The sequence below is a fragment of the Rhyacophila brunnea genome, unplaced genomic scaffold (genome assembly GCF_057557595.1).
Source record: "Rhyacophila brunnea isolate RB1 unplaced genomic scaffold, BYU_Rbru_1.0 scaffold_16, whole genome shotgun sequence".
In the NCBI taxonomy this organism is placed as follows: Eukaryota; Metazoa; Arthropoda; class Insecta; order Trichoptera; family Rhyacophilidae; genus Rhyacophila; species Rhyacophila brunnea.
Window position 1 is genome coordinate 30814642 of NW_028232816.1, and position 26672 is coordinate 30841313.

At 33.5% G+C, this 26672-nt stretch overlaps 2 protein-coding genes across 2 annotated transcripts in view; one reads left to right on the forward strand and one right to left on the reverse strand.

Annotated features, from left to right (window-relative positions):
• The window catches only part of Ptp36E (protein tyrosine phosphatase 36E), a 653618-nt gene that overhangs the window by 522977 nt on the left and 103969 nt on the right, over nt 1-26672 (reverse strand). The gene's annotated exons all lie outside the window — the stretch shown is intronic.
• On the forward strand, nt 733-11203 carry LOC147074632 (venom carboxylesterase-6-like). The gene is made up of 3 exons (XM_085943525.1): nt 733-1048; nt 7034-8412; nt 10226-11203. Exons 1-3 carry the CDS (start codon nt 836-838, stop codon nt 10449-10451), a joined length of 1818 nt encoding a protein of 605 aa, XP_085799651.1. The 5' UTR covers nt 733-835; the 3' UTR covers nt 10452-11203.

The following is a 26672-nucleotide window of genomic DNA, read 5'->3' on the forward strand; positions in this document are numbered from 1 at the left end:
CTTTTTAGAATATGTTAATTATTCATAGCGATATTTGTATACTTACTTAAATATATTTGAAAATTAAAAAATATAATATATTACTTAATTTTTATTGGTTTCAGCCAATATATTTGCATTTCGGCAGCATAAAACCTTAATATAAGTGACATTTTGATAGTAATGGGCTTATTGCATACTCTTACACGAACTGGCCAAGTATAATAAATCCCAAAAAAATATTTCATATCAAAATAATTCAAAACTATTGTTTAAGCCATTTGTAACTTGACCGAAAATATTCTAGCCAAATGCTGTAACTCTCTCTAAACGTAAGCCACAGGGTAGGTACAGAGTAAGCCACTCATTTCTAATAAAATAATAAATAAATCCAATGCCCACAGTTTTGTTCATTTCCTGAACAATTTGATATTTGAGGGTTACGACAATAAAATTGGTCTGTACAGTGAGGAATAATAGTAAGTAATGAAAAAAGAAAATTAAATATCCGTTTTGAAATACCGATATTACAAGCCCTAGTTTACCTGGAATGAAACATAAAATGAAATTCGTTAAAAATACTATAATATTAATTTAAAAAAAACCCATTATCTTATCTTTCATTTTATCTTGCATATAACATGTTTTTTGATGAATGTGTATCTTTATTATTGTAAACATTTTGACAGATAACAGAGTCAAACCGTACACCGTGTCTCGAGCAAATCATTATCAATTTTTTGATAGCGACTTATTACGTAATAGGTACACGTCATGTGTCAAGTGTCACAATGTGGCATGCATTTGCAGCCGGTAAACATTAGTGTTAAAATATATATTGAGTATTCAATTAAAAATGTTCTCACGTAAATATTTTCAGGTGTGCCTGTTTGTTGTGCTGCACGTGATATGCCACGTGGAATTTTCTCAGGCTCAGAACACTGAGGTGAAAATTGAGCAGGGAAAACTATCTGGAAAATATTATGGGACGGTGTCAAAGTTAACGAAGTACTATTCGTACAAAGGAATACCTTACGCAGAGCCGCCTGTAGGCGAATTGAGGTTTCAGGTTAGTTTTTTTATAGTTTATTAGTATTATAGTAAAAGATAATAATACCATATTTCGTTGTCATACAAGTAAAAGTATCCAACTGTATATTTCGTGAAAATGCACTAAATGACTATCTGACAACGTTGCAGTTATCTGGAAAAAATGCCCAGCTTTTACAGCCTGAAAACATATTAACCCGAGTTTGTAAAAATGGCTATCTGCTTTAAGATATATTTTTTGTGACAATTTTAGAGGAAACATTAAACGTATCAATTTTCGTCTCACATAAAATAAAAATAAATGTTTATAAAATGTCTCATAGATATCAATGAGGGAAATGTGTCAAAACCAAGCAAGAGGCGATTTTAAATATATTTGTTTATTAAAATACGAGTACTTTATATTTGATTTTAGTAGAACCAGAATGCTTCTTTTCTTTGTTGCATTATTATTATTGAATAACTACATTACAATTCAATGTTTTATATCTTGAATATTTTTATTATTAAGTGTACCGTTAAAAACAAAGTAAAATTTTGTTTTATTTCTAATGATCGTGTTTACTAAACTACCTAATTAACAACATATTACGAGTAAAATTGACCAAGTGACTTTTTTTTTCTCATGAAGTAAATAAATTTATTAAGTTATGAAAATCATACCTATGCCTTAATCCAGGGTTCCCCAAACTTTTTCTGCAATGGAACACTTCGCAAACCCGGAAATTTTAACGGAACAGTTTATTTTTTAGGTTATTTAATAGCGCGGCTAACCGTTCTGTCAATTTTGGCAACTGTCGTTAAGCTAACAAGACTTGTCAGCCGGTCAGGTAAAAACAATATACCCCATCTTTTTCATGCGCATGGTGTGAGAAAAGATGGTCCTCCGCCTGTACCTAGATCATGGCCCCCACATCCCGAAGCGGGCCCCAGGCTAGGATTTTTGGCGGGCCCCCTACTTATCACTCATATTAAAGGCAATGTGACGATCTTCAGTTGTATATTCCAAATGTTGTTCGACGTAAAATTAAGGGCATTTTTAGCGATTTTTTGTATTTTTAATACACCCACTATTATGTTGATATGCACAATTATGGACATGTCAAATATAGACAAAAATCAAAAATTGTATGGAAAAATCACATATTATTAAATGTTAGTATGGTTGAAGTGAAACAGCACCGCAGGCGACATTTTTTTACTATTATTGCATGTTTGTGATGTGTGTTTATCTCACTTGGCTGGTTGATGTCTCACGTCGGGCACCCCGTAAGCCCAGGCCTCCAGGCTAGAGGCCTGTCAGCCCCCACCCCCTTGTGGGAGCCATGCCCTAGATATTTGAGGTCATAAACATCAGTGGAGATTGATCATCACTCGTCTTTCAATATGAAGAGGATTCTTTATTTATTTTAGTTTTACTTATTTTACTTCTACTTAGTAGAAGATCTGTAATGTGTTGCAGTGTATAAAACCTTTCCAAATGGTCGCGGAACACCTATTCAGGTTCGGCGGAACACTGGTGTTCCGCGGAACATAGTTTGGGAAACCCTGCCTTAATCATACCTATTACATATTAAAAAAAATATTATGTAAAATTTTACATAATGGAACCATGCTAAACAGAAAATCGGCTTTACTGTAAAATGTTGTTATTGCAGTTGTTCACTTTTAGTTTCTATGACAACGATTTGTTTAATTCGCTTCATAATAAGATTAAGCTGTTGAATGCCTCATGAAGAGGTTTCTTAAGTATTTTGACGTAAAAAATCGTACATATCGATTTATAGGGGGGTCACTTCAACGCTCGCAGTGTTTGACTGTTGTATTAACTATTTACGTTTAGTCACTGTGCTCTCTTCTACATTAATCTAGAGTAGTGAATGATAGATCGTTTGAAAGGCAATGCATATTCCTACATGCTAAACAATAATCGAAAATGGTGACCATATCAAAATCAAATATTTTATTTCTAATACGATGTACGAATATTGACGTTTTAACTAAAATTTGCGAGTTACCTTATATGTCATAATATAACATCGTGGGTCTCGGGTACGAATCCCGAGTCTAGCAAAAAATGTTTGCTGTTTTTTTTTATGTGTATTATTTGGACCCAGAGTGACCTACTAGGTTGAAGAAATGGCTATCATCAATGACATTAATATGGACGAAGCATCTGGGAAAAAAATGACACTCACTTTTTTGTCGGGTCTGCCGAATGGCAAAATCTGTTCTAACGCCATTACAATATTGCTATAAATTCCCGATCTCTTTTGTCGGGTCTGCCGAATGGTTCGGTTCGAACGGGTTCGCTCAAATGAACATTGACACTAGAAACACTGTTCTAACGCCATTACAATAAAGGTGATATTGCTATAAATTCCCGATGCGTGATATCGCATAATGGAAATTGCGTGACGTCTACCTATACACTATGTGCGAATGTCGCTATGCGCGAATTTACTTGCTAACTACTGTATTGAGTGCGTTGTCCATTAATAATCTCATTGGCTATCATCCATTTATCGTGTCTAGTTGTCTGCACCTGATAATGTCTCAGGAGTAGATGCTCAAGGTTGAGATCACCACGCACGCAAGTCTGCTGTGACTGAGTTTACTGAGGCTTAATTTAATAAAAAAGTGCCCATGGGAGAGAGGAACATGGAGAATTAAAAAAATAAATGATTAAAAATAATTTATATAAATATATAAAAATAAACCTAACACAATACGGATGTACTAAACTATGTGAAGAGATATTTGCATCGGCAGAAAAAAGGCGCATTTTTAAAAAAACGGAACTGACCCTACAGGAAGTCGTAGCAGCTTTGAAGCAGCTTTTCCTTTATTATTTTAGACCAAAGGACACAAAGCTCTCCGAATGTTCTCAAATTATAATACCCGTTATGTTTACGTGACATACTATAATTGATATTATGAGGCAGGCGTAACTATTCCATATTTTTCCAAGTTACATATAAATTGTACGCAAAAAATTTCACCGTGGCACAGTTCGCCGTGAGCTTTCTTATCGGAAAAAGATAACCGTATACTATACGGTCTCCAAGTTTATTAGATTCAATATGAACATTAATTCAATTTCTATACCTGATTTTGGCAAGATTCCTAAATTCAAGAATAAAAACCTAACCTAACCTAACGTAACAAATAATCCAGTATATCAGCTATTTTCAAGATTTGTTTGCTGCTAGCTTCCTGTAAAGTGTAAACCGACAAGAACCGTGTTTTGTTTAGACATGAATTTTATGGCAGTACTATACGACACAAAGAGTTTGGACGGTCTTTAATATACGGTCATATTATATTTCACGGTGAAGTGTGATACGGCGTACTGCATACGAACAAGTTTTCGGACACAGTTTCTCCACACTCGAGATTTGTACCCTGTTATACCATACCCGATACGGCCTCAAGGCTATGATCAAAGTTCCTATTAATGTAGTTATGGTGGGTTTGGGTCGAAATCCCGAAGGCCGAAATCCCGAATAGCCGATATCCCGAATAGCCGAAATCCCGATCGGCCGAAATCCCGAATGCCGAAATCCCGAAAGCCGAAATCCCGAATGGCCGAAATCCCGAATGGCCGGAATCCCGAAAAATAAAAAAAATACAAACAGCAATAATTGCGCAATCATTAAATGCGCGCCATTTGTTCTATTGGTTTTTTGTCTCTTGTAAAAAATGTGCAATAATCCCGGCCATTCGGGATTTCGGCATTAGGGATTTCGGCTTTCGGGATTTCGTCCAGCACCCAGTTATGGTGTAATTCTTTTTCCACAATTGAAACTGACAGCTTACGATGCACTATCAAAATATTGCATTATAATACGATTCCCCAGAAAGTAATCCAACGCAGAAAAAATATTACAATATTGTAATATTCTCAGTATCTTCTACTTTGAATTTATACAGTTTGTGTGTGAATCTATGGTGAATTAATGTAATTACATTACTGAGATTCTAACTTACCGGATGGGTTAAACATCTGCCAACTCTAAGATAACTATTTGTATTATTTGCGGTTCAGAATATTGCGGTACCTATATCTAAAACTTAGCTCAAAATATAACCACTGTTGCGGTTAAAATCCTTCTAAATAGAATAAGAATTGTTTAAATTAAATTATGTATAAATTAGTCTAATTCCATTATTATTATAGTCCCAGTATTATCACGAAAATGGCTTCCGGCTAGATTATATTATAATCGAATAATTATATCGAAAAATGAATTCTAAAGGCTTTATTCATATAATATTTTTAGAAGAGGCGTGCGGTGACCTTTTGTTGTAGGGATGCTATAGAGCTAGGATTTGTTACTCGACCAAAATGTATGTAGGTAAATACAAAATTCAAACCACATCCTCTGGGAATATATTGAAATATATCGTCGGTGTTTTGTAAAAAGGGCGAATCAACCGTTTGGCGAAATCGAGATTTTAATGAAAATACAATATGTACCCCACTAGCTTTGTTATGTAAAAACGGCGAATTTTTATCTCCAAAGGAAAGTACTTAAAAACAATAATCGACTAAAATTAAATTAATTAAAATTACGAAATAAAAAGCAAATGTAACATATTAGGCCTTTTAAAATTTTATATAATAATACCTATTATAATGACAGTATTCTTTCTAAGCTTTATTATAAACTTGTTAGATATTTATAATCATCTACAGGTAAAAAACAAATAAATGTCAAAAGTTAAAAACCCTCCTCCTGTAAAGTAGCATTTTGGTTAATTCGCCCTTTTTACAAAACTCCGACGATATGCGGAGAGGGAAGAGATGCTCAATCCGACCAGTTGTGCGCTCATCTGACCTTCCAACCTGGTCGCCATGAAGGCCAATTTTATTGTTTTTTTAATATACCGTTATGAATTAGCTTTATTTTGTATTACTTTTTTGTATTATTATTTATATTTTTTTATATTAGTTAGTTCTCCATACTCCTTTACCATGGACACTTTTTATTAAAAAAACATAACGGTTATGAGGAATACAGCGGAAAACACATTTTTTAAAATACCCGATATACTGGATTATTTGTTAGGTTAACCTAACCAAACCTAACCTAACCTAACCCAACCTAAACTAACCCAAACTAACAAATAATCCAGTATATCGGGTATTTTCAAAATGTGTTTTCCGCTGTATTCCTCATAACCGAACAGTACCGTACAGGAACATTTTTCGTCTTGAATCATTTAAAATTATAGTATTTTGGCATATTTGGCGTAAATTACAGTATTTTACATTTTTAGCGGAATCAAAATTATAGTATTGTACTATAATTATAGTACGGTTGGCAACACTGGTACCAATATAACTTAAATTCAGTCAAAGTACCTACAAATAATAACTGCTCCTGAGACATTATCAGGCATAACAAACGGCTGATATTTCACATTAAACAAAGGGCCTTGAGAAACGCTCGATTAAGACTCAAGTGTGGTGCGCTGCCGATTGATGTCTTAGGTATAAAATATGTAGGAATGACATTGAAAAAATACACATATTCTATCATTTACTATAATATATTATCTAAATTCTAATTGATTTAAATATTTTATTAATAAATTTGAGATTTTTTCTGCGACCCGGGTTTCGTCTTTTGATATTTTCAGGCATTATACGCACTCACCAATGCTAAATGCATACTGACAACGAATACTGCTAATTCTCGTATATACAATACTGTATAAAATGAATACAATAAAATAACATAAATACTTAATTACTATATAAATGAGCAGTATAATTATTTTATTTGAGAGTAATTTTATTAAAAAGTGGCAGTTAATTTTTTTTTAAATTACGCAGATAGTTAAATAAACATTTTGTCAAAGTTCTCGGGGGGAAGTACTGAGAAAAGATATTTTCAAAAAAGGGCGATTAGGCGTAAGAGTTTGAGAAATTATGTTTTAATGGACAGAACGCTCTGTAAAATTTCCATTCATTTATTCAGTTATATCTTTATTCCAGCCTCCAAAACCTCACAAAGGATGGAAAGGCACTCTAGACGCCACCAAACATGGAGAAAAATGCCCAAGTGCAGAGTACTACGAAGAAGATGGTCAGAACGGCAACGAAGACTGTCTATTTCTCAATGTATACACACCAGCATTGAAGAAAGACCTTCACGACAAGCCACTCCCAGTAATGTTCTGGATACACGGTGGATTTTTCAGAACAGGGTCTGGTAATGCAGATTTTTACGGTCCAGATTATTTCATGGACGAAGACGTCGTCTTAGTGACAATAAACTATAGGCTTGGAGCTTTAGGATTCTTGGATTTAGAGGATACTATTGTATCGGGAAATATGGGAATGAAAGATATCGTGTTAGCTTTGAATTGGGTCAAGAAAAATGTTGCAGAATTTGGGGGTGATCCAAAAGAAGTTACCATATTTGGAAACGGGTCGGGAGGAGTTGCAGTGGATATTTTACTTCTGAGTCCTGTAGCCAAAGGATTGTTTAGTCGAGCAATTATGCAGAGTGGCTCTGGACTAATGGCGGCGTATTTTAATTGGGGTCCAAGAAATCGGTCGTTTGAGTTAGGAAAACAATTCAAAATCGATGTAGACAATTCTAAATCTCTGATAAAAGCGTTCGAAAAAATCAAAGGATCCGATTTGGTGGGTAATGCATCAGGAACTATAGATATATACGAAACAGTTAACAAACAATATGGAATATTACCCTTTTCTCCCAGTGTGAGTGGTTTTAAAAACGATGCCATATTAACAGAGTTACCAGAAGAAATATTTAAAAACAATGATGTGGCTAATAAGGATGTCCCTATAATGATTGGATTCAATTCTCAAGAATCAATACTTCAGTCTCAGTATTACATTCAAAGACCACATTTTTTGAAGACACTCGAAAAGAATTTTGATTTTTTAATGCCGATACGGGGGTTTTATTCAAAGTTCGATTCGGATTATTACCATGAAATAATTTATAGGTTAAAACACTTTTATTTTACGAATGGTACGGTAATCATTGCAAATGATACAGCTCTACCGGAATATTTAAACTTTATGAGTGATTTACACGTTTATCCCATAGACAAAACTGTTAGAGAATATGTGAATTCTAACAGTGCCCCTGTGTATTATTATCGATTTTCATATGAAGGAGGTTTAAATTACTTCAAGAACAAAGCTACGGAACAAATTTTTGACGATTATCCAATAGATGTCGATGGTGCATCGGAAAAAGATGAATTGTGTTACCTTTTTAAATGTAATGTCATCAGTGACGAATATAGGAGACTGTACGATGAAGATGAAGACAACGTAAATGATTTGGGGATGATCGAGAAGATGGTCAGACTTTGGACAAATTTTGCCAGAACTGGGTAAGATTTTATTTTAATTTCAGCCTTTTTACTAGGATTTCATTGTCTGTTTAGTTTGGCTTATAATATAATGTATACAGCAGTGGCGAAAGGTGGAGGTAAGCTGTTAAGATCCGCCATAAATAGTGCACACTAAACTTTGTCAGTCATACGTATTTGTCTTCATTGAAATAAGACTATAATTTATAGATGGCGTTGGTTAGCGTTTGCGAAACCAAGCCATAAGCAATCGATAATAGTCAAAAAAATACACGTCTATCTATAAAATATCTAAAATTATGCAATAAAATTAAACATAACTTTAGATATTTTATAGATAAAATAATATTTTTATTTAAGTATTATAGTATGGTTTAGGCAGGGTTTAATAAATTTAAAAAAATTAACCAACAATATGTGTAATATTATGTATTCTTAATCCAGCGAAAACAAATAAGTATGAATGAAAAAGTGTACACAAATATTTGTCACATCGCCAAAAGTATACCGAAACTAGTATGATTTGGTTAGGCAGGGTGTAATTGATTTTTCAAAACTAATCAACACCATCTGTAAATAGTAGTCTTGGTTCAATAAACATATATACACGTATGATTAACAATGTTTAATGTCTACTATTTATGGCGGATCTTAACAGCTAGCCCCCACCCTTCGCTACTGGTATACAGTGATAATCTCGACTAACTGAGGCTCTGTTAGAAAAAAAAACGTCCACGCTCAATAACCTTAAAGACTGGTTTGAGTTCAGCATTATTGTTTTTTTAAGGCGGCGAGAGGGCGGGATTGGTTAACCAAATCTAGCAAGTGCTACTTAAATGACATCCGTATTAACTTCGCCTACTACTTATAGCTTCTCATGGCTTTAGTTTCTGATCCCCCACTTTTTCGGGTAAATTCTCCATACTCAGATACTCCGCACCTGGAATGCAGCTATACCTTTACAACGCGTGCTCACCTACGAGTTATTACGACATGTCGTATTCACAAGTGGCTATCGAATGGGCGTGGTCTAACGATCATGATTATTAGGATCGTCAGTGGCCATTTGTGACGTCCGCGCTGCCTTGCTTTTTAGAAATTTCACGTCAGAATATTAATGCAAACATTGAATGCCTCAGATGGTTGTACTAATTCAGGAGTGCCACAAGTATTCCATTAACTGTGTATCGTAGAATGCTGATAGGTGTGGGGCCGATACATTGAGAAGGCTATTCGATACCCAAACCACTCCGATTACGATCTTTAGCAATGGAGTTGTGGCAAAGGAATCCATTCACTTTTACTTAAATGGCTACTAAGGGTTTATATCTAATTATGATATTTGGAACCTAATATGAAATGGCCATGTAAGGGTTTTTTATGATTTTAAAAGACTTCACAAAGGTTGGGAATCACTGCATTAACACATCAGTGGCACAATTATTGCACTCCGCTCAAAAGAAAAACAATAACTCACATATTTCAGGGACGTAGGTATTTAATTATTGATTGTTTATTGGATTTTCACATAGTTTTACTAGAGAACCAATGCTAAACAATAAAATTGGCAAAGTATAAAATATTTCGTATTTTTCTATAATTCTAGCTCAACACATGGTGGTAAATACCTACTTACATCACTTGGTAACTTCAATTATTAATTTATTAATGATGTATGGTATTTGTACAGATTTTAATTTGAAAGAATTGTATCGGAAATTTGGTAGGCACATCTATGATCGTAAACGAAATTAATGAAAATGGAGTACGTGTAGTTAACATAATAAAAATATATCTCCCCACTCTAAAACTAACCAATGTTTATCTCCCCCAGAAACCCCACTCCGGATGAACACGACGATGTACTGAACGGCGTCATCTGGCCTCCCGTTACCAAGGACCACAAGAACTTTTTAGATTTGGATGAAAACTTGGCAGCGGCAGTCAATCCTCATTTCAAGAATGTCGAGTTTTGGGACGCCATGTACGAACACTACTTACCGCTGGCGACAGATGGCGTCCTAAGCGATTGGCCAAAAGACACGAAGGACGAACTGTAGATGACTTAATATTATTGTATTTATTAAATTAACGCAAAGACGTTGAAAAACAGATAACGACTAAACGCAAGATATGAGGGTTTCGAGTCACATTTTCGTATAGCAATCATAAGATTTAAAAAAAATAGTTTAGTTATCTAATGAGTTATCACATTTCATTTAACTTTTTTTTTTTTTTTAAATATATTTCTTGATTCTGACTCTTTAAGTGGGTAGTTTTTCATCGTATGTATATTCAACATAGATAATTCAAAACAAAACAAAAAACTACATACACCTACTAGAAAAAGTCACATTTGAAAAAATACGATGCTCGTCGAGATTTGAGCCCGTATATCCACTGGTATCGCGCCAATATGGCTTAAGCGTCGACCTATAATGTCGTGGGTCCCAGGTTAAAATCCTTGATCTGAAAAATACACTTATTGTTTTTTTAATTTGTGTCTTAGTCAGACCTAATAGGTCGAACATGTGGGTAATATTCATTTCTCGTAAAAACAAAAATCTGTTAATACAAACCTCCACTCTGTGGAGACCCATATGGTTTTATTAGAATCAGATATGGTAAAAAAAGATAAAATGAGTGGTCGATATCAAACCTTTCAATTCAGCAGTTCGCAAATAATTTCTCAACCGAATAATCATTCCTCGTATACTGTTTGTCCGCAATAAGACACTAAACTACCAAAATAATATAACCGTAGGTACTATCATGTAAATAATTAAAATATACGCGAAACAATAAACAGCCATAAAAAAACTGTTCTGTGTTTATTGATCAATTAAGTAACCATATCTGCTTAATTTGCAAACCGGCTAACTCCAGTTGTCAAATTGTTCAGGAAAGAGAAAAAACTTAATAATTTAACTATCGAGCGGAATTTAACAATTACAAAAAGCTACAATATGAATTAATACACTATATTAACTTCCCTTTTATATATAAAGAAAAATTTTATAAAGAGCGGAATTGTTCCATTTACGATATTAGAAATTTGGCACCTGCAGTTGGTTGTTTTGTGTAAAGAACGATAGCGCATTTGTTTATAGGTTTAGGAGAAATTTTGTGTGAGCATAGAAAACAAGTTTTATAACAACATGACCAAAAATTCTCATTTTTGGTCAGAAGCGCAGTTAGCTAGTTTGTTGATTAAGCAGTCGATATGGACAAAAAAAATATTCTAGCTGACAAGTTTTAAATTGTTTGATGTGTCGGAATAGACAAGACGCCATATGCCAGATTATGCGAGTTATGTAAGATAGCTGATTATTCAAAAACACTAGATCTGGCATGAAAAACAGTTGTGTATGCTGGGTATCCAGCAGTATATAAAATAGTATTGTGATTTGTGATCATGGCTTGGTAAGTTAGTATACTATTTTTTTTATTAAATTACTTATTCGTAAAAAATACTACGTATGAATTTAATTTATAGCTAGGGCAAAATATACACGTAAAAAGGAATCAACCTTCAAGCGTTAATATAGTTTTTCGGAAAACAGGGGTGATTTTTTTTCCATTACCTATTCTTCGCCTCATAAATCCCGGGTCAAAAAACGCTTCCCGGTTGAATGCCTTGCGGGCCTTTTCAAAATGTTTCGATTACAATTTAACGCGAGGCCCCTTAACACCCAATGCTCTAAACACCTCTATCAGGGTTGTATACACCAATATTCCCGGTTGTCTATCGGTTAAATATACAATTCGCCAGAGGTTATCAAAGTGCAGGGAGTGATAAATATTCTCAAGGGCGCTAGAGATTTTTTTTATTACCTTCAAGCAATATTAATTGAATACGTCTTCTTCGGCCATATCCGCCCCTTAGTCGGAGAATATGGACACCACGCGGCACCTCCAAAAATCCCTGTCCCTCGCCAGTCTTTTTACTTCGTTCCAGATCAAACCAGCATCCCATAGCTCCGCCGTATACACTCTATAGATAATATTTAGCGGCCTTCCAGGACGCCGAAATCCGGTCGGCTTGAAGAACAGGCAAGCCAGGTTGAGGTTCTCTTCTGGCATTCGCAGCACGTGCCAGGCCCAACGTCTCACTAATTGATTCATAGAAATTGTTTTTTTGGGCTCTAACAAATTCGTAATCCGTATTCGTCTTCCACTTAATTTAGTCATAGACATTATAAAGATAGTTTGGTGAAAATTACATTTTATGGATTGGGCTGTTTAAAATAATTCAGATATTTTTGACGATCAATGAAGTTACGATTGTTGTGATATAAAAATGTTATTGGAAAAAAAACCATCTTAGCTTGACTGTTTCAAAACCACTGCCAAGTAGCTTCAAGGCTCACTATTCTCTATTTAATCATACGTGAGCAAAGAATTCCAGTCTAATTGAGCTGTTTTTTGACAATACTTAAAACAATAAAAAGAATGATTTTTTTATGGCAGCTGTAATAAAAATTAAATAACCTATATCTCAACGGGTAACAGAAAATATACTCATCTATCTGTAGCTGTTTGATTCCAAGATTTAAACATTATATGGGAAACAAAAAGCTCTCCTTTCCCAGTAGTTGGTATTTTAGGATGGCGTGAAAATATTTTTGTACACCGTGGGGCACTGTGAAATGGAAATTTTGAAAACCTCTACAATACGCTATTATTTTATAAGACCTATTTTAGGTTTTTGGTTTTTTTAAATTATTATAAGTGTGCATGATATTTCGTTAGGTACCTTATTTAAAAAGATAAAACAAGATATGAAATGCCTACATAAATAATACATATAGTATTATAATATTTTTGGATCTTGACAGGATAAAGCACCAGAATCCGACATAAATAGTACACACTAAACTTTGTCAGTCATATTTATTTGTTTTTATTGAACTAAAAACACATATTGCAGTTGGTGCTGATTAGTAAAAATCAATTAAACCCCGCCTAAACCAAACCATAACAGTTTAGGTAGGTATGCTTTTATGAGCGATCCGATAAAAATAAAGGACATTTTTTCAGTCATACTCATTTATTTTTGTTGAATTAAAACATACATTTATTCCAGATAGTGTTGGTTAGTTTTTTTTTAATTATTTAACCTTGTCTAACCAAACCATAAGAAATAAAAAAAATCTTATATACAAAAAAAAATATGCAGGGTTTAATTGAATTTATAATTTAACCGACTGCATCTTTAATTTTTCAATGAAAACAAATACGTATGACTGACAAAGTTTATTGTTCAATATTCATGGCTGATCATAACAGCCTACCTCCATCCTTCGCCCCTGATAAATATTATATAAATATTACATCCTTGTTAGGTAGGTTTTATTGACATAATAATTAGATGAGTTCATTTATCTAAGGAAATATGGTGAAAAGTTTCGCACATATTTTTTGTGAAACGTTTACTGCTGAGATGAGTTTATAACCGGGGTACACACAATGGAAAAATTAGAGGAAACGGGTTAAGTTATAGTTAGGTTAGGGTTAGGGTTAGGTTAGTTATACGAGACAATCTGTTGGTGTGAGTTTTAAAATTGAGAAATCGATGCCCGGATCCTAATAATTATTAATGTTTTATATGTCCTTTGCGTTTCTTAGTAACATTTTTAAATAAACGTTCTCATTTTGAATTGATATCCTAAAATATCAGATTTGTTTTAAACCCACCCGTGACGGTATTAAATACTATAAAATTCCACCCCTGTGCGAGATATGGTTATACTAGAACCAGGAGCGAAACCTTAAATCACGGAAAATGTTTACAAAACATCGTGCAATATAAAACGCTCTTTATTTTTGCTTAGCAATAGAGCCTATGCTGAGGTTTTATGATTTTCTCTCAGTCGGGATTTAAGGTAAATTGGGTTTTCCTGTTACATAAAAGTGCCGTTTCTATGACGAATGGTTTCACATAAAAAAGATTTTTCAGATACATTTATAAATTCGATTTATTAATAATATAGAGAGTTACTTTTAATAATCAGAAACAATTCTCAAAAAGTACATTTTGAATTCATTTAATATTATTTATCAAATTATGTTTTTTAACTAGGAGAGAAAAAGAATTATTGATGTTAAGTCTGCAGTGAACCATGGCACTTTTAATTACGCTTGTTTACTCAATTCGATCCTCCGTTATCATAAGTCAATCAGTAACTCCAGCACTCTATCTATCCTACGTAATACTCCCTTCTCCTCTAGGGGTAGCCCTGGGGCCAATGTCGTCTATAGTCAGGCCACGGTACTAAATTTAGGCGGCTCTCGTGGTGCAATGCGTAAGGTGCTTGCCTTCCGCCCGAGAGTTCAGGGTTCGATTCCCGGTCAGGACACAATATTTTTATGTGTTTTTTTCAAAGCCTGGGTGTTTGTGATTGTTCAAAATTACTAACAACCACCTTGTACGAAAAAGCAAGGACATGGTTATTAATAATTCTAACAAAAAAAAATCAGGGGACGAAATGGTGAGTTGTGATGGTAGTGCAGGTTATTATTTAACTTTAAATGCAATTTGGTAATTTGGTCGCCGAAAATGAAGGTTTTCATTTGAATATTTTTGTTTATATTAATTAACGTTATTATGAATATAAATAAATCATAATTTTCTACAAACAGTTTACCTTTACCATATATTACTACGATCGAAATTCACCGTTTCGTGCCGTGGCCTTAATATAGTAGGCCTTTGCCAGAGACGGATTATTTACTAGTATTCCTTCATACATATTATCATATTATTATGAAGTTATCTAGATTCATTGTAGATAAAAACGGTCACGTTAGCCAGTCCAAGAGAGAATTTTATTATCGAAAACCAACTAAAATAAACATAACCTAACCTAACAAATAATCCAGTATATCAGCTATTTTCAATTTTTTTGCCGCTGGCTTCGTGTAAACAGACAAGAACCGTGTTTTATTTAAACATGAATTTTATCTCAGTACTATACGATCCGAAGAGGTTGGACGGTCTTTAATATACGACCAACATATTTCGATCGATACGGCGAACTGCATACGTACAAATTTCCAGACACGCTTGGCAACTTAATTATTAAAAAAAAAAACCATATAATATGAGAAAGAAGAAATCATTTTCATTTGAATTCACTTACAATTTATAGCTTGTCTTTATAATGCATTAAGAAAACATTATTAACAAGTTGATATAAGACTTCTGAACAAAAAAAATAGGACTTGAACTCGTAAGCAATATTTTAGATTTAGAGCATCGCGAAATAATTGTTTTAATTTTTCTCTTCGTGGGAAAAAATGCTCGCGTCTCCAAAATACTTTTGGCCAAACTCAGTGTGTAGTAGTAAAACTTGGAAAAATTCCAAAAGTCGATGATTAATTTCTTTCAAATCGACGGTCTGGCCCTCCGACAGATTGTCTCGCAAGACAGCGCAAATCGAATAAATCATAAAAAAACGTATAACTACCTACATACTATTTCGACGCAAATAGCACTACGTTCATTGAAAGTATCGTCAGATATTTTTTTGGTTCGGTTTTATTGACAAAAAAATTGCGTGTCTGTCATTCAAGTTTGAATATAAAAGTCTTAACATTCTTTTATCGTTTCGTTTGATTTTGTGTAAGTAACAGCGTGCTTTTTATAACACTTGAAGCAAACATTAACTATAAAACTACCAGTCATCATTAATTGTAGTGCCACACCCTCTTACAGGTTTAACCTGCTTCAATTTTTTCCCATTCTGACACCTTTCAGTTACCTTGACCGAGCATTGATAAAATATCTAAAAAGCCTTATAGAAAGTTCTCAAGTTTTTCAGAAGCTTTTTGGAGATGTCTAACACGGCAATGCAAGGGTGGAGAGAGCGCTGTATGCTTACTACTGTAGCCATAGTAAACTCACAAGCACACGGTGTCATACTTTTTAATCGGAGTTAGTTTAATATTATTTACAATCGGGAATGACCGAGAATGTTTTCCGAGAGGGAAGAGATGCCTAAGTCGGTCCAACCAACTGTTGGGCCAGTCGGGGGCGTCCGACCTGGTCACCACAAAGGCCAATTATATTGCATTTAAAAAATTGCGGTGTCTAATTGTGAACGTGAAAATCTCTTCACATAGTTTTATTTGTCCGTATTGTTTTAGCTTTGTTTTTTTGTATTGTAAATGTCATTAAATTCATTTATTTTTGTCTCAATTTAAGTCTCCGTGCCTTTCTCTCCCGTGGTACTTTTTATTATATTGCGTCTCTCAGTAAACTCGGTCAAAGCTCACTTGTGAGGATGGTGATATCAGTCTTGGGTATCTGCTCCTGAGACATTCCCAGGCGTAAACAACTGCTGATGCTTCACATCCAAACTTAGGGCATCGTGATATGCTTGATTAAGACCTCGAGGCACTACGTTTGATGTGAAGCATCTGTACAGTTGTTTACGCCTGGTAATGTCCCAGGAGCAGTTACTCGAGACTGAAATCGCCACGTTCTCAAGTGAGCTTTGACTGAGTTTACTTATTTTACTCTAATGCAAAGTGCCCGGGAGAGAAAAGGCACAAGGTAATTTTTAAAAAAGAAAGGAATTTAATAAATATAACACAATATGAAGCTAATCATATGGACAGCAAACATTATGTAGAGATATTCACGCCCACAGTAAGACGCCGCAAATTGTTTAAATGCAAAAACAGTAGTTGGATCTTGCATCTCAATAATATATAAAATTGACATACTCTGTCTCACTCTTCAAGTTAACACATACAAGAGAGGGGTTGTGAAGCTCTAAAGGCTGCAAGAAATATGAATACGTAAAGTGATAAATAATGTGATATATTTACCACAATTAGCTCTTTTTGAATGTTTAGTGATATGTTACAATGGGCCTGCAGACGTTTAGAAAGAAGGCAATCGTGGTTGAAGGATCTAAGGACACGGTTTCATAAATTCACAACCACGATGTTCTGGTCATCGGTTTCAACGGTGGATGTCGTTTTGATAATTAATAAACTTCGTAGGAAGATGGCAGAAAAGAATAAGAATAATGTGATATTGATAAAATAGTATTATGGAAACATGATTTATCAATAAAGAGAAGAATTAAAAAGCTTTTATTAATCTAAGTAGATAAAAACTTCACATATATTTATTGCAAAATCCCATCTTACAACAAAAAGCTTTTTTACACGATGCATTGGATTGGATATATGCTGTATGGAATCTCACGGCAATAAATTTCAGTCTGTTTACATACGAGTCGAACCTAAGACACTTCGAAGATCATAAATAACTCCCGAGTTGGCTTTATTGCAGGCTTCGATATCAAACACAATCGCGCCCCATTGTTTCTTTGTGCTTTTCCACAATCAGAGCTTTTGAGCTTACGTTACAACCGGAGCTTTTGATTTTCAATATTTACCTTTGTATAAATTACATTGTACGTAATTTATTATCGAAGGCAATCATTTTCTAATCACATTACAAAGGGTAAGTTCTGAAATATGCATTGCTTATTATTTATTAAAAACGTATTGTCATGAAGAACAATGTAATAATATTTAAAATTGAGTTTCTCTTCTATTTTAATACACTCTGTGTATATTTATTGTCTTCATAACAGGTAGCTATTTTGAACATCTTCTTCCATCCTAATAGGATCATATGTGCCTCCACATAGTTGAGGTTTGTATTTACAGATTTTGTTTTTTACGAGAAATGGATGTCAGCCACTTGCTCAACCTATTAGGTCAATACCCTGACTCACACATAAATTGAAAAACAATATGTGTACTTGTCAGACCCAGGATTCGAACCTGAGACCCACGGCGTGATAGTCCAACGCTTAAGCCGCGCGGCCACCGTGGGTGTATTATATTTTGAACATACCTGTGATAATACCAGTTGATACCTTGATTTAAAACACAAAAACCGATAGCCAAAATCAACGCAATTTGATTTCGAGCATTTCTTGTAATACATACTAGTTAATTTCGTTTGAATTGGTGTAGCACATTAGCGCGAATCTAGTGGTTACAGGTTCAAAGTGCTATCAGGCCTCGTATTTTTTCAAACAAGGTCTGAAGTGTTTTCAAAGTTAGGGTGACCTAACAGAAAAGAAGCCCAACTAATGAGACGTAGAATTTCTTAGCACAAGTTCCGGCGGACATTACTTTCTTGTAAAATATTTATTTTGACGCATGCTGTTCTTTTTAGTGAAATATTGTTCTTATAAAATAGTAAAATATTATAATTTTTATATAATTGACATCCCAAGGAGTTCCTTTCTCAAAATGCGATGCCTCCTTAGCAATCGATACCTTAACTGAGACTTCGTATGGCACGTTGTTATATTGTTCTCTCAATTATGTTCTATGTAAGGGAAGTATGGACGCCGGATAGTTGAAGCTTGATGTGGTTGTATAGACGCATCCTCAAAATTCCTTTGACTGACCGGGTGACAAATGTTGAAGTTCTCAATCGAATGGGAGATGGCTGAGAAGTTCTGCATAGTATCAAAAACAGGAAACGAAGAAGATTATAATTATAAATTGTATCAGTAAAATACTGAATAATATATAAAAAAAATTAAATTCAAGTCTCGTAACTATGGATATCGTAGGGTTTTTTTTCAGTTACATCCGCAGCCTACCTTATTTCAATGTACACCTTTCACCACTGGTATATTTATACTATACTTAAGAAGTAGACATGAATAATAGAGAAAAAATAGCTGTCCGGCTAGCCCAAGTAGTTTAGAGTAAACATCTTTTTTTTTCCGATCATGTCCGATCCTAATAGGATCATATGGGCTTCGACAGAGTAGAGGTTTGTATTAACAGATTTTGTTTTTTTTTTTACGAGAAATGGATGTCAGCCACTTGCTCAACCTATTAGGTCCATACCCTGACTCACACACAAATTGAAAAACAATATGTGTACTTGCCAGACCCAGGATTCGAACCTGAGACCCACGGCGTGATAGTCCAACGCTCAAGCCGCGCGACCACCGTGGGTGTCAGAGTAAACATCTATTACATAATAATAATATTATATACATAGCCAAAATTCGAATGCAGAATATATTTTCTGTTTGTGTGTAGAAACGAAAGTATACTGCCTACAAAGTTTTATTTATTTCTTTATTTATTGAAACATTGAGTATATAACAAATTATTAATTCAAGACGTTCACAGTATACATTTAGAATAAAAAGTACAGGTAATTCAACTTAGCAGAGAAAAAAATAAAGCAAAAATAATTTTGTAGCAAAAGAAATAAAATAAAAAACAACAACACTTAATTCAAAAAACAAAATACAAATGTCTATATCTCTAGGGAGTGTATTGACCAGTCGCACACCCCTCGCTATTGGTGCTTGGTTAGCCTGACGTGAGGAAACAGCTTTCATCCAAAATAGGTCATGGCTGCGACCATGCATGTAATTGACGGGTGCATTAAATTCAAATTTTTCAGAATATCAGGATTGGAAAATATACCACGTGAGAGCAGGTAATAATTCGTTAAGATCAGAAGTGATCTAAGAGCTTAAAGAGAATGAAAGGCGAGCATACTTTGAAGAAAGTTAGTCGGAAAATACTCGTATGAGAAACCGTCAAAAGGAAAATATTTATATACATTAAAATAAAGAAACTAAAAAAATACACGTGTAATAACTAGAACTAACTAAATAAATGATTCTATGACGCATTTAGCGACAGCTTTTATGAAAACCACTAGAGTATTTAACTTTTACTAAAGAAATTACTGAACTTATTTTTAGGGGAAGTCCGGATAATGAAATACTTACTTATCTACTACAAAACTTTTTCATGTGATTATTATTTACACATCTACCGATGTTTACAGCTAGTATCATACTTGCCTACTTTTTAAGAATGACATAATACCTATTATTTGATTAATGTTAGCATATTATATTTATGTTAAGTATTAATTTTATTGTATTAGTGTCACTTTTAATATCGTCTCTGTTCTGGCAGAACACACTAACTGGAAAATACTAGTTTTGAGTGATTTTACTTTGAAGTTGTTAAAATGTTTGAAATAATGGTCTATCATGTGAGTTTATTAAGTAATCGTAAAAAGGATGACTTTAAAATAAAGACTGTTTATTTATTAAGAAGGTTTCCAGGCGATAAAGTTTGAAATAAGGAACATTTTGGTACTAACTCAATATGTATTTTTTTCGAATTAGTGTCTTCTGCCAGAACAGCGATGATATTGTAAGTGTTTTCTAAAACTTAACGTTATCACAATAAAAATATAAAAATGGTAAGTGAATATTCGTGGGATTGCTGCCAAAAGTTGGTAAGTTGATAATTTAAGTATTAAGAGTTGACAACGGATTATGTGTAAGTATATAAAAAAATATGTATGATATAAAAATAATTCAAGGTCATCTGATATATAGAGCATGCACATAAAACACAAAGAATTTTGCATTATGCCTGATTTTAGTGGGTCAAACTTCAAATTGCAATTACTCCGCAACATGATTTTGAGACTTACTAACTTTTGGCAGTATCCCCACGATTATTTTATTATTGTTTAGAGTAGTTTGAACCTTTCGAGCCATTGTGTGAAATGAATTAATTAAAAGATGTAAAAAAAATCTCTATTACTATTATAATGGGTAATTCTATTACGATATAAATAACTTATAAACATTTGTTAATTTATTAATTGAACTGGTGTGCGTGCAGTAAAATTAAATCAATTTTAATTAATTATCTAAATACTCAAACCGATCACTGGCAACTCCAAGTCATGACAGAAAGAGAGTTTGTATATTATTAAACCTATCTGCTTCCATTTAAAACAGTAGCATAGTTAAATTTTCGTTCTTCATGTTTTATTATTATTTATTTCACTAGAAGGATTTACATCTACGGCATTATTGAAACACTAACTGTGTATTACACAGCTTCACATCTACATTAATTAGATAATCTATGGTTGTCTTACCCTTGTCACATAGCATTTATGCTTATATTTAGATAGTTTTCACTTTGAAAATGATTATTAGAAACTATTATCAATGACTTTGGTTTACTCTTAATATATATTGAAATATTAGGTTATTCGTACTTAAATTAAACTATGTTATTTTTTTATTACTTACTATTATAATAAAAACATGTATAATACGTTCGAAACCGTGTTAGTCAAAATTCACACCAACAAAAAATATTCCAACATAATATAGAAAATAGTTTTCATATTAACTAAATAATAGACAAGAGAGGAAATTCACGAAGCGAAACAATATTTACCGAGCAAAATAATCCATACTCGTGGCTAATGTCACTATGGTCAGAAAACAGCATTTTAAATATTGTACCATCCTTTAAAATATCGTGATGGCAAAACTAATACTTATAAACAAATACATAAGAAGCCCAAAATTGAGCTCCTAGTATTTGTAGTAAAATAATCATATAGTACATTATTGTGAGTAAAATTTTTTACCATATATTCGATAGGTTTCGTATTTCAACTTTAAGAAAAAATATATTATAGTAATTTATGAACCGGAACGTAATTTTTATTTTTTCTAAAAGAAGAAGCGTTTCGGTCCACTTCTAGCCCTGTCGATGTCGTCTGCCGTTTTATTCGATTACTTTGATAATAATTCTAAAAGACTTTATAATAATATATTGTTAGAAGACTGTCATTGTACGCAGATGCGTAATCTCCTATATTATTATTCTATCATTGAACTGAAGTGAATTTCCCATCGGAGTTTAGTATCGTAGCGTGTTTTGCGCCAGGGATGTATGATAACATTGTAATTTACTTACATTAAAATACCGTATACTTATATTAAATTGAGTCTAACTTGCTGTCAACTGTTTCAGAAGAAGTTGCCGCCAAAAGTTGGTAAGTCGATAATTAAAGTAGGTAGGTATTTAGAATACCACAACAGGTCAATTCTGAATGACAGTAGTGTAATGAAATATTAGTGTATTTAGTAATTATACGTGAAACAATAAAAAACACCCAAGCTTTGAGAAAAATCACATAAATAATATATTGTGACCTCACCAGGTATCGAGCCCGGAGATCACCAATGAGAGATCAGTGCCTTACGCACTGCACCATGGAAGTACCCACCGGCCGTTGGGTCCCCGTTGCAATTTTATAGATATATTTATTAATATTATTATTATTATACAAATAAATAAAGCAATGACGGTAAATTATCTAATAACATAATGATAATTACTTAAGTTAAATACGCTCTATTTCTCGGTGACACCTATGTACAAATTAAGAAAGCTATGGCGTCTATTTGTCACTGACCGGGGTCATTCAATACCAGCCCGTCGCTGAGGTACAAATATTGTTCTACAAAGTATGTAAATGCATTAGCGTTAGTATACGTTACTATACTCCTAAAAAGCGTAGGCTCTTAAGCGTCAATGACATTGAGCTACTTTACAAGTTGTTTGTTGGCGAATTTAAAAGCGGGCGATTCAGCTACTGCGATTGTGATGATGACACACAAAACTTTCCATTCGCTGAGAAGCCACAAGCCAGCGACTATTTTGGACTGAACGTAGTTGCATATCATATACAATAGATAATATACGTAAAAAAACATAGATAATATACACAAGCTAGCGAGTTGAAATCATAATATTGTGTTGTTTATTTTTATCGGACTCTAGCGCTATGAAGTGGAACTTAAATGAACGTAAAATGCTTGCCGAATAATGTTTCCATTTTAAAACGTCAAAACGGTGAATGTCAAAATGAGTAGTTCGTTTTTTTACCGAGAGGTCGCTAACATCGCTCCACTGCGCAGACGCAGTAGGCCTACACGCCGGCGTGTAGGGTGTAAAGTTGACCGGCTTTCAACTTTTCTCGGTAGATTGTTACAATCTGCTTGTTAGCTTGTTAGATGATGACACTGGACGACTTTACAGGCAGCTTGTAAATTCGCCAACAAGCAGCTCGTTAAGTAGCTCAATGTCATCGACGCTTTAGTGTAGGTATTATGGTAAACAATGTGTACGGATTGTGAAGAGCTGCTCAAGTCGTAAGTGAAGATCTCTTCACTTACAAAGTTCGTCAGTTTTGTATTAGCTTTAATTTCTTACTAAATACTACAAAATTTTAATATTCCCTCTACGTGCTCATCTCTCCCATGAGTACCGTAACTTAAAGTCATGTAAATTCAGTCAAAGTACATTTGAGTGAATGGCGACCTTAGTCTTGGGTAACTGCTCCTGAGAAATTCCCGGTCATAAAAAAAATGATCACATCAAAACGTAGGGTACTGTGATATGCGATTAAGACCGGTGTGGTGCGGGGCGGGTGAGGTTTGGTGGGGAAATTGTGTGCACAGTACTTAAAGATTTCAAAAGGCGAATCCCGGGTCTTGAAAAACAATTCAAATAGAAAAGTACGAAACTTAAATCAATTAGGATAATATAACTATTTCGCTAATAAAATAAAGCTATATCAAATTTATTAGTTGAGAAAGTCAGTGAATATTCTAACTTCGTTTATATTGTAGTTAATATTCCACCATAACTTTGTTCAAGTGAACTTGAATCAACTTGGCCTATAAAAGCACACACCGTTTCGTACAATACGAGAGAGGCACGCAGTTTGTCGCCCGAGGGGTTAGCTTCCGAAACAAGTCGGCCCACAAGTGATATAAGTAAAGTTGTGAACGTGTATTGGCTGCCTTAAGTATTATACCGCGGAAAGTGGAACTAAAAATAACCGATTTATATGATAATGGAATTGGAATAATCACTTCGTGGTGGATAACTACCCTCTACGTGTATCAAGATAAAAAAAAATTATATAATACGGAAAATTACAAGCGTAAATGAAAATTATAATTTAATATTGAGCGTAGATCATTTGAAAACGCCTCAGATGTATACCTACTAGAAAAAAAACGCCCGACGAGAAATGTACACGCATTCACTGGATTTACGCCAATTTGCTTTACCCATCTACGTTCGTCCAATCTAATTACAACGAAATTAACTAGTAATATCGAAGTATTTATCAACTCATATTTTTTCAAAGTTTTTTTCTGGTCGGTATAATATACTATAGGTGTTCTCAAATTATGTATGTTAAATGATATAGAATGTTACATTCTAAAATCATGTGAATTATTCGTTGAATAAAAGAAATAGTTTATTATAATTAAATATTACGCGTATCTCTTCAACATTGTATTGTATGGATTATTTGCTGGTATTGCTTTTGTATTGAGTTTATGTCACGTAACCTCAAGATGTCTTTAGTAGTCCATAGAAATCGATAGGCTGCTGAAGCAGCGCCTTTCACATTTGCCCATCATATTAATTAATATCTATTGCTGCACGTTTTTTCAATATAATTAATAATAAGATAATTTACAAAAACAATTTTTATTGGATTTAATCACATAGTATAATCTGATTGTTGTTAAAAATAAAAAAATAATTTATGTCGTGATTTTTATTTATCTGTTAGTTCAGTCATAGACTGAGATACTTTATTCAGTCAGTTATGTCAGTTAAGATCTGATATTGTACCTTAGTCATTCGTCAATATTTTAAATATAGAAGTATTTTAAAATGTACAGTTTTACAGGTGAAATTATAAATTGTTATGGAACAGATACACAATAATGGACAATACACAAAGATGACAATATATTTTGAGCGTATGTTACGTTTATAAATGTTCAGGAAAATACATAATTCAAACTCATTGCTTAATTTTATATCGTCAGTGAGTTTTTGAAATGCCATCGATTTAGTGTGTCGTTGTTATTAGTGTGTACATATTCATCAGTAGTAATATCGGAGTATCTTTTTCCCGTAAGTATACCTGACAAGTGTGGTTTCTCCACAGCCTAACTCTTTCCAAAAGTCACCCTTCGCCACTGCTGCATACTATCTATCTAACCTAACCGAAAAAAAAATCTTTTTTTTTAAACGGTACATGTTCAAACACGCGAGTTAACATCATTTTACTCCCTACTTCAATTATAGTTTGTCAATTTATGGCTACGACCGTATGTTGTAGCTTAACCACTGGGGGATGACAAAAGAAATCGCGTATTTCAAAAAAACACTACCTTATTCTTAGGTCAATAATTATTATAAAACAATCATTATTCGTAGTATGTTTATCACACTTGAATGGTCAAAGACATAGCTTAATAATCAGTATCTTTAGAATTATCTTCAAATGTGTTAATCTTGCCCATTTTTTGAATAATAAAATACCTAATTTTTGTCAAATTTGGGATCACAGAGATTATCAATATAATTTTTTATCGTAAATATTTTACAAAAATTATCTCGTCATAAATTATACTAATGGTTTAATAAATGCATTTAAAAATTAATAAATGTACAAAATCTTAACACCACTGCACAGGTATGTACTGAAATATGACAATATTCTAAAACATTAGAGCGAGATATTCAAAAGAATACTATTTTATGTAATAAAAATACTTTATCCCCCCTTAAGAAGGTAGGCTTTAAATAATCGCCTAGTATGTAGTTTTCGCCACTGCTCTCTATATAATAGAATATATTAATGCATTCTGCTTCTGATTTTTCTCACAATGCGAAAAAAAACATAATAATAATGAAATTGAATGGACGGGTATGATTTCGGTGACCGGTTTAACAAAATTCAATGGGACAATAAACCCAAAGATTGTTCGCAATATGCTCGACGAAGAGTCGTAGAAATCTTCACAATGAGGGCATAATACGAAATGAAAGATGGCGCCATCGACCCGGAAATTCTTGACCGATATCATATTATCTGCTATTTGTTTGGCACTGTACGTAATAATCAACAATGCCATCATAATATTGTGTTTAATATTAGTATATATTTCATTAAAAATCAGAATAATCGGATTAATAATAGTGATTGACTAATGTACCACGATACACAGTAAAACTATGAAGTAATCAATAATTATTATTGTATATAGTAGATACCGATAATAAGGAACTTTTTATACACCATGTTCTTAAATTTTCTGTTGAATCATATAAACTTGACAATTCTATGTATTAATAATTTAGGGCAAATAAGGCAATTATCGACAAATCATTTTTTTGCTATTTTGCAACAAACAAATATAGAATACTGAAATGTTATTTTGATTCCCGTAGTAACGGACGTATATATTAATAATTTAGTTGCTAGGACCACCGCCTTAGCAACCAATAATAGTGGATTGGATTACGGATTTCTACCGAAATAACTTTTCATACTTAACTGA

Excerpts from the sequence above, each read along its gene's own strand:
- LOC147074632 (XM_085943525.1), top strand. The coding sequence starts at position 836 with ATGTTCTCACGTAAATATTTTCAGGTGTGCCTGTTTGTTGTGCTGCAC. Across the intron at positions 1,049-7,033 it reads TAGGCGAATTGAGGTTTCAG|CCTCCAAAACCTCACAAAGG; the intron begins GTTAGTTTTTTT and ends TCTTTATTCCAG. Across the intron at positions 8,413-10,225 it reads ACAAATTTTGCCAGAACTGG|AAACCCCACTCCGGATGAAC; the intron begins GTAAGATTTTAT and ends TATCTCCCCCAG.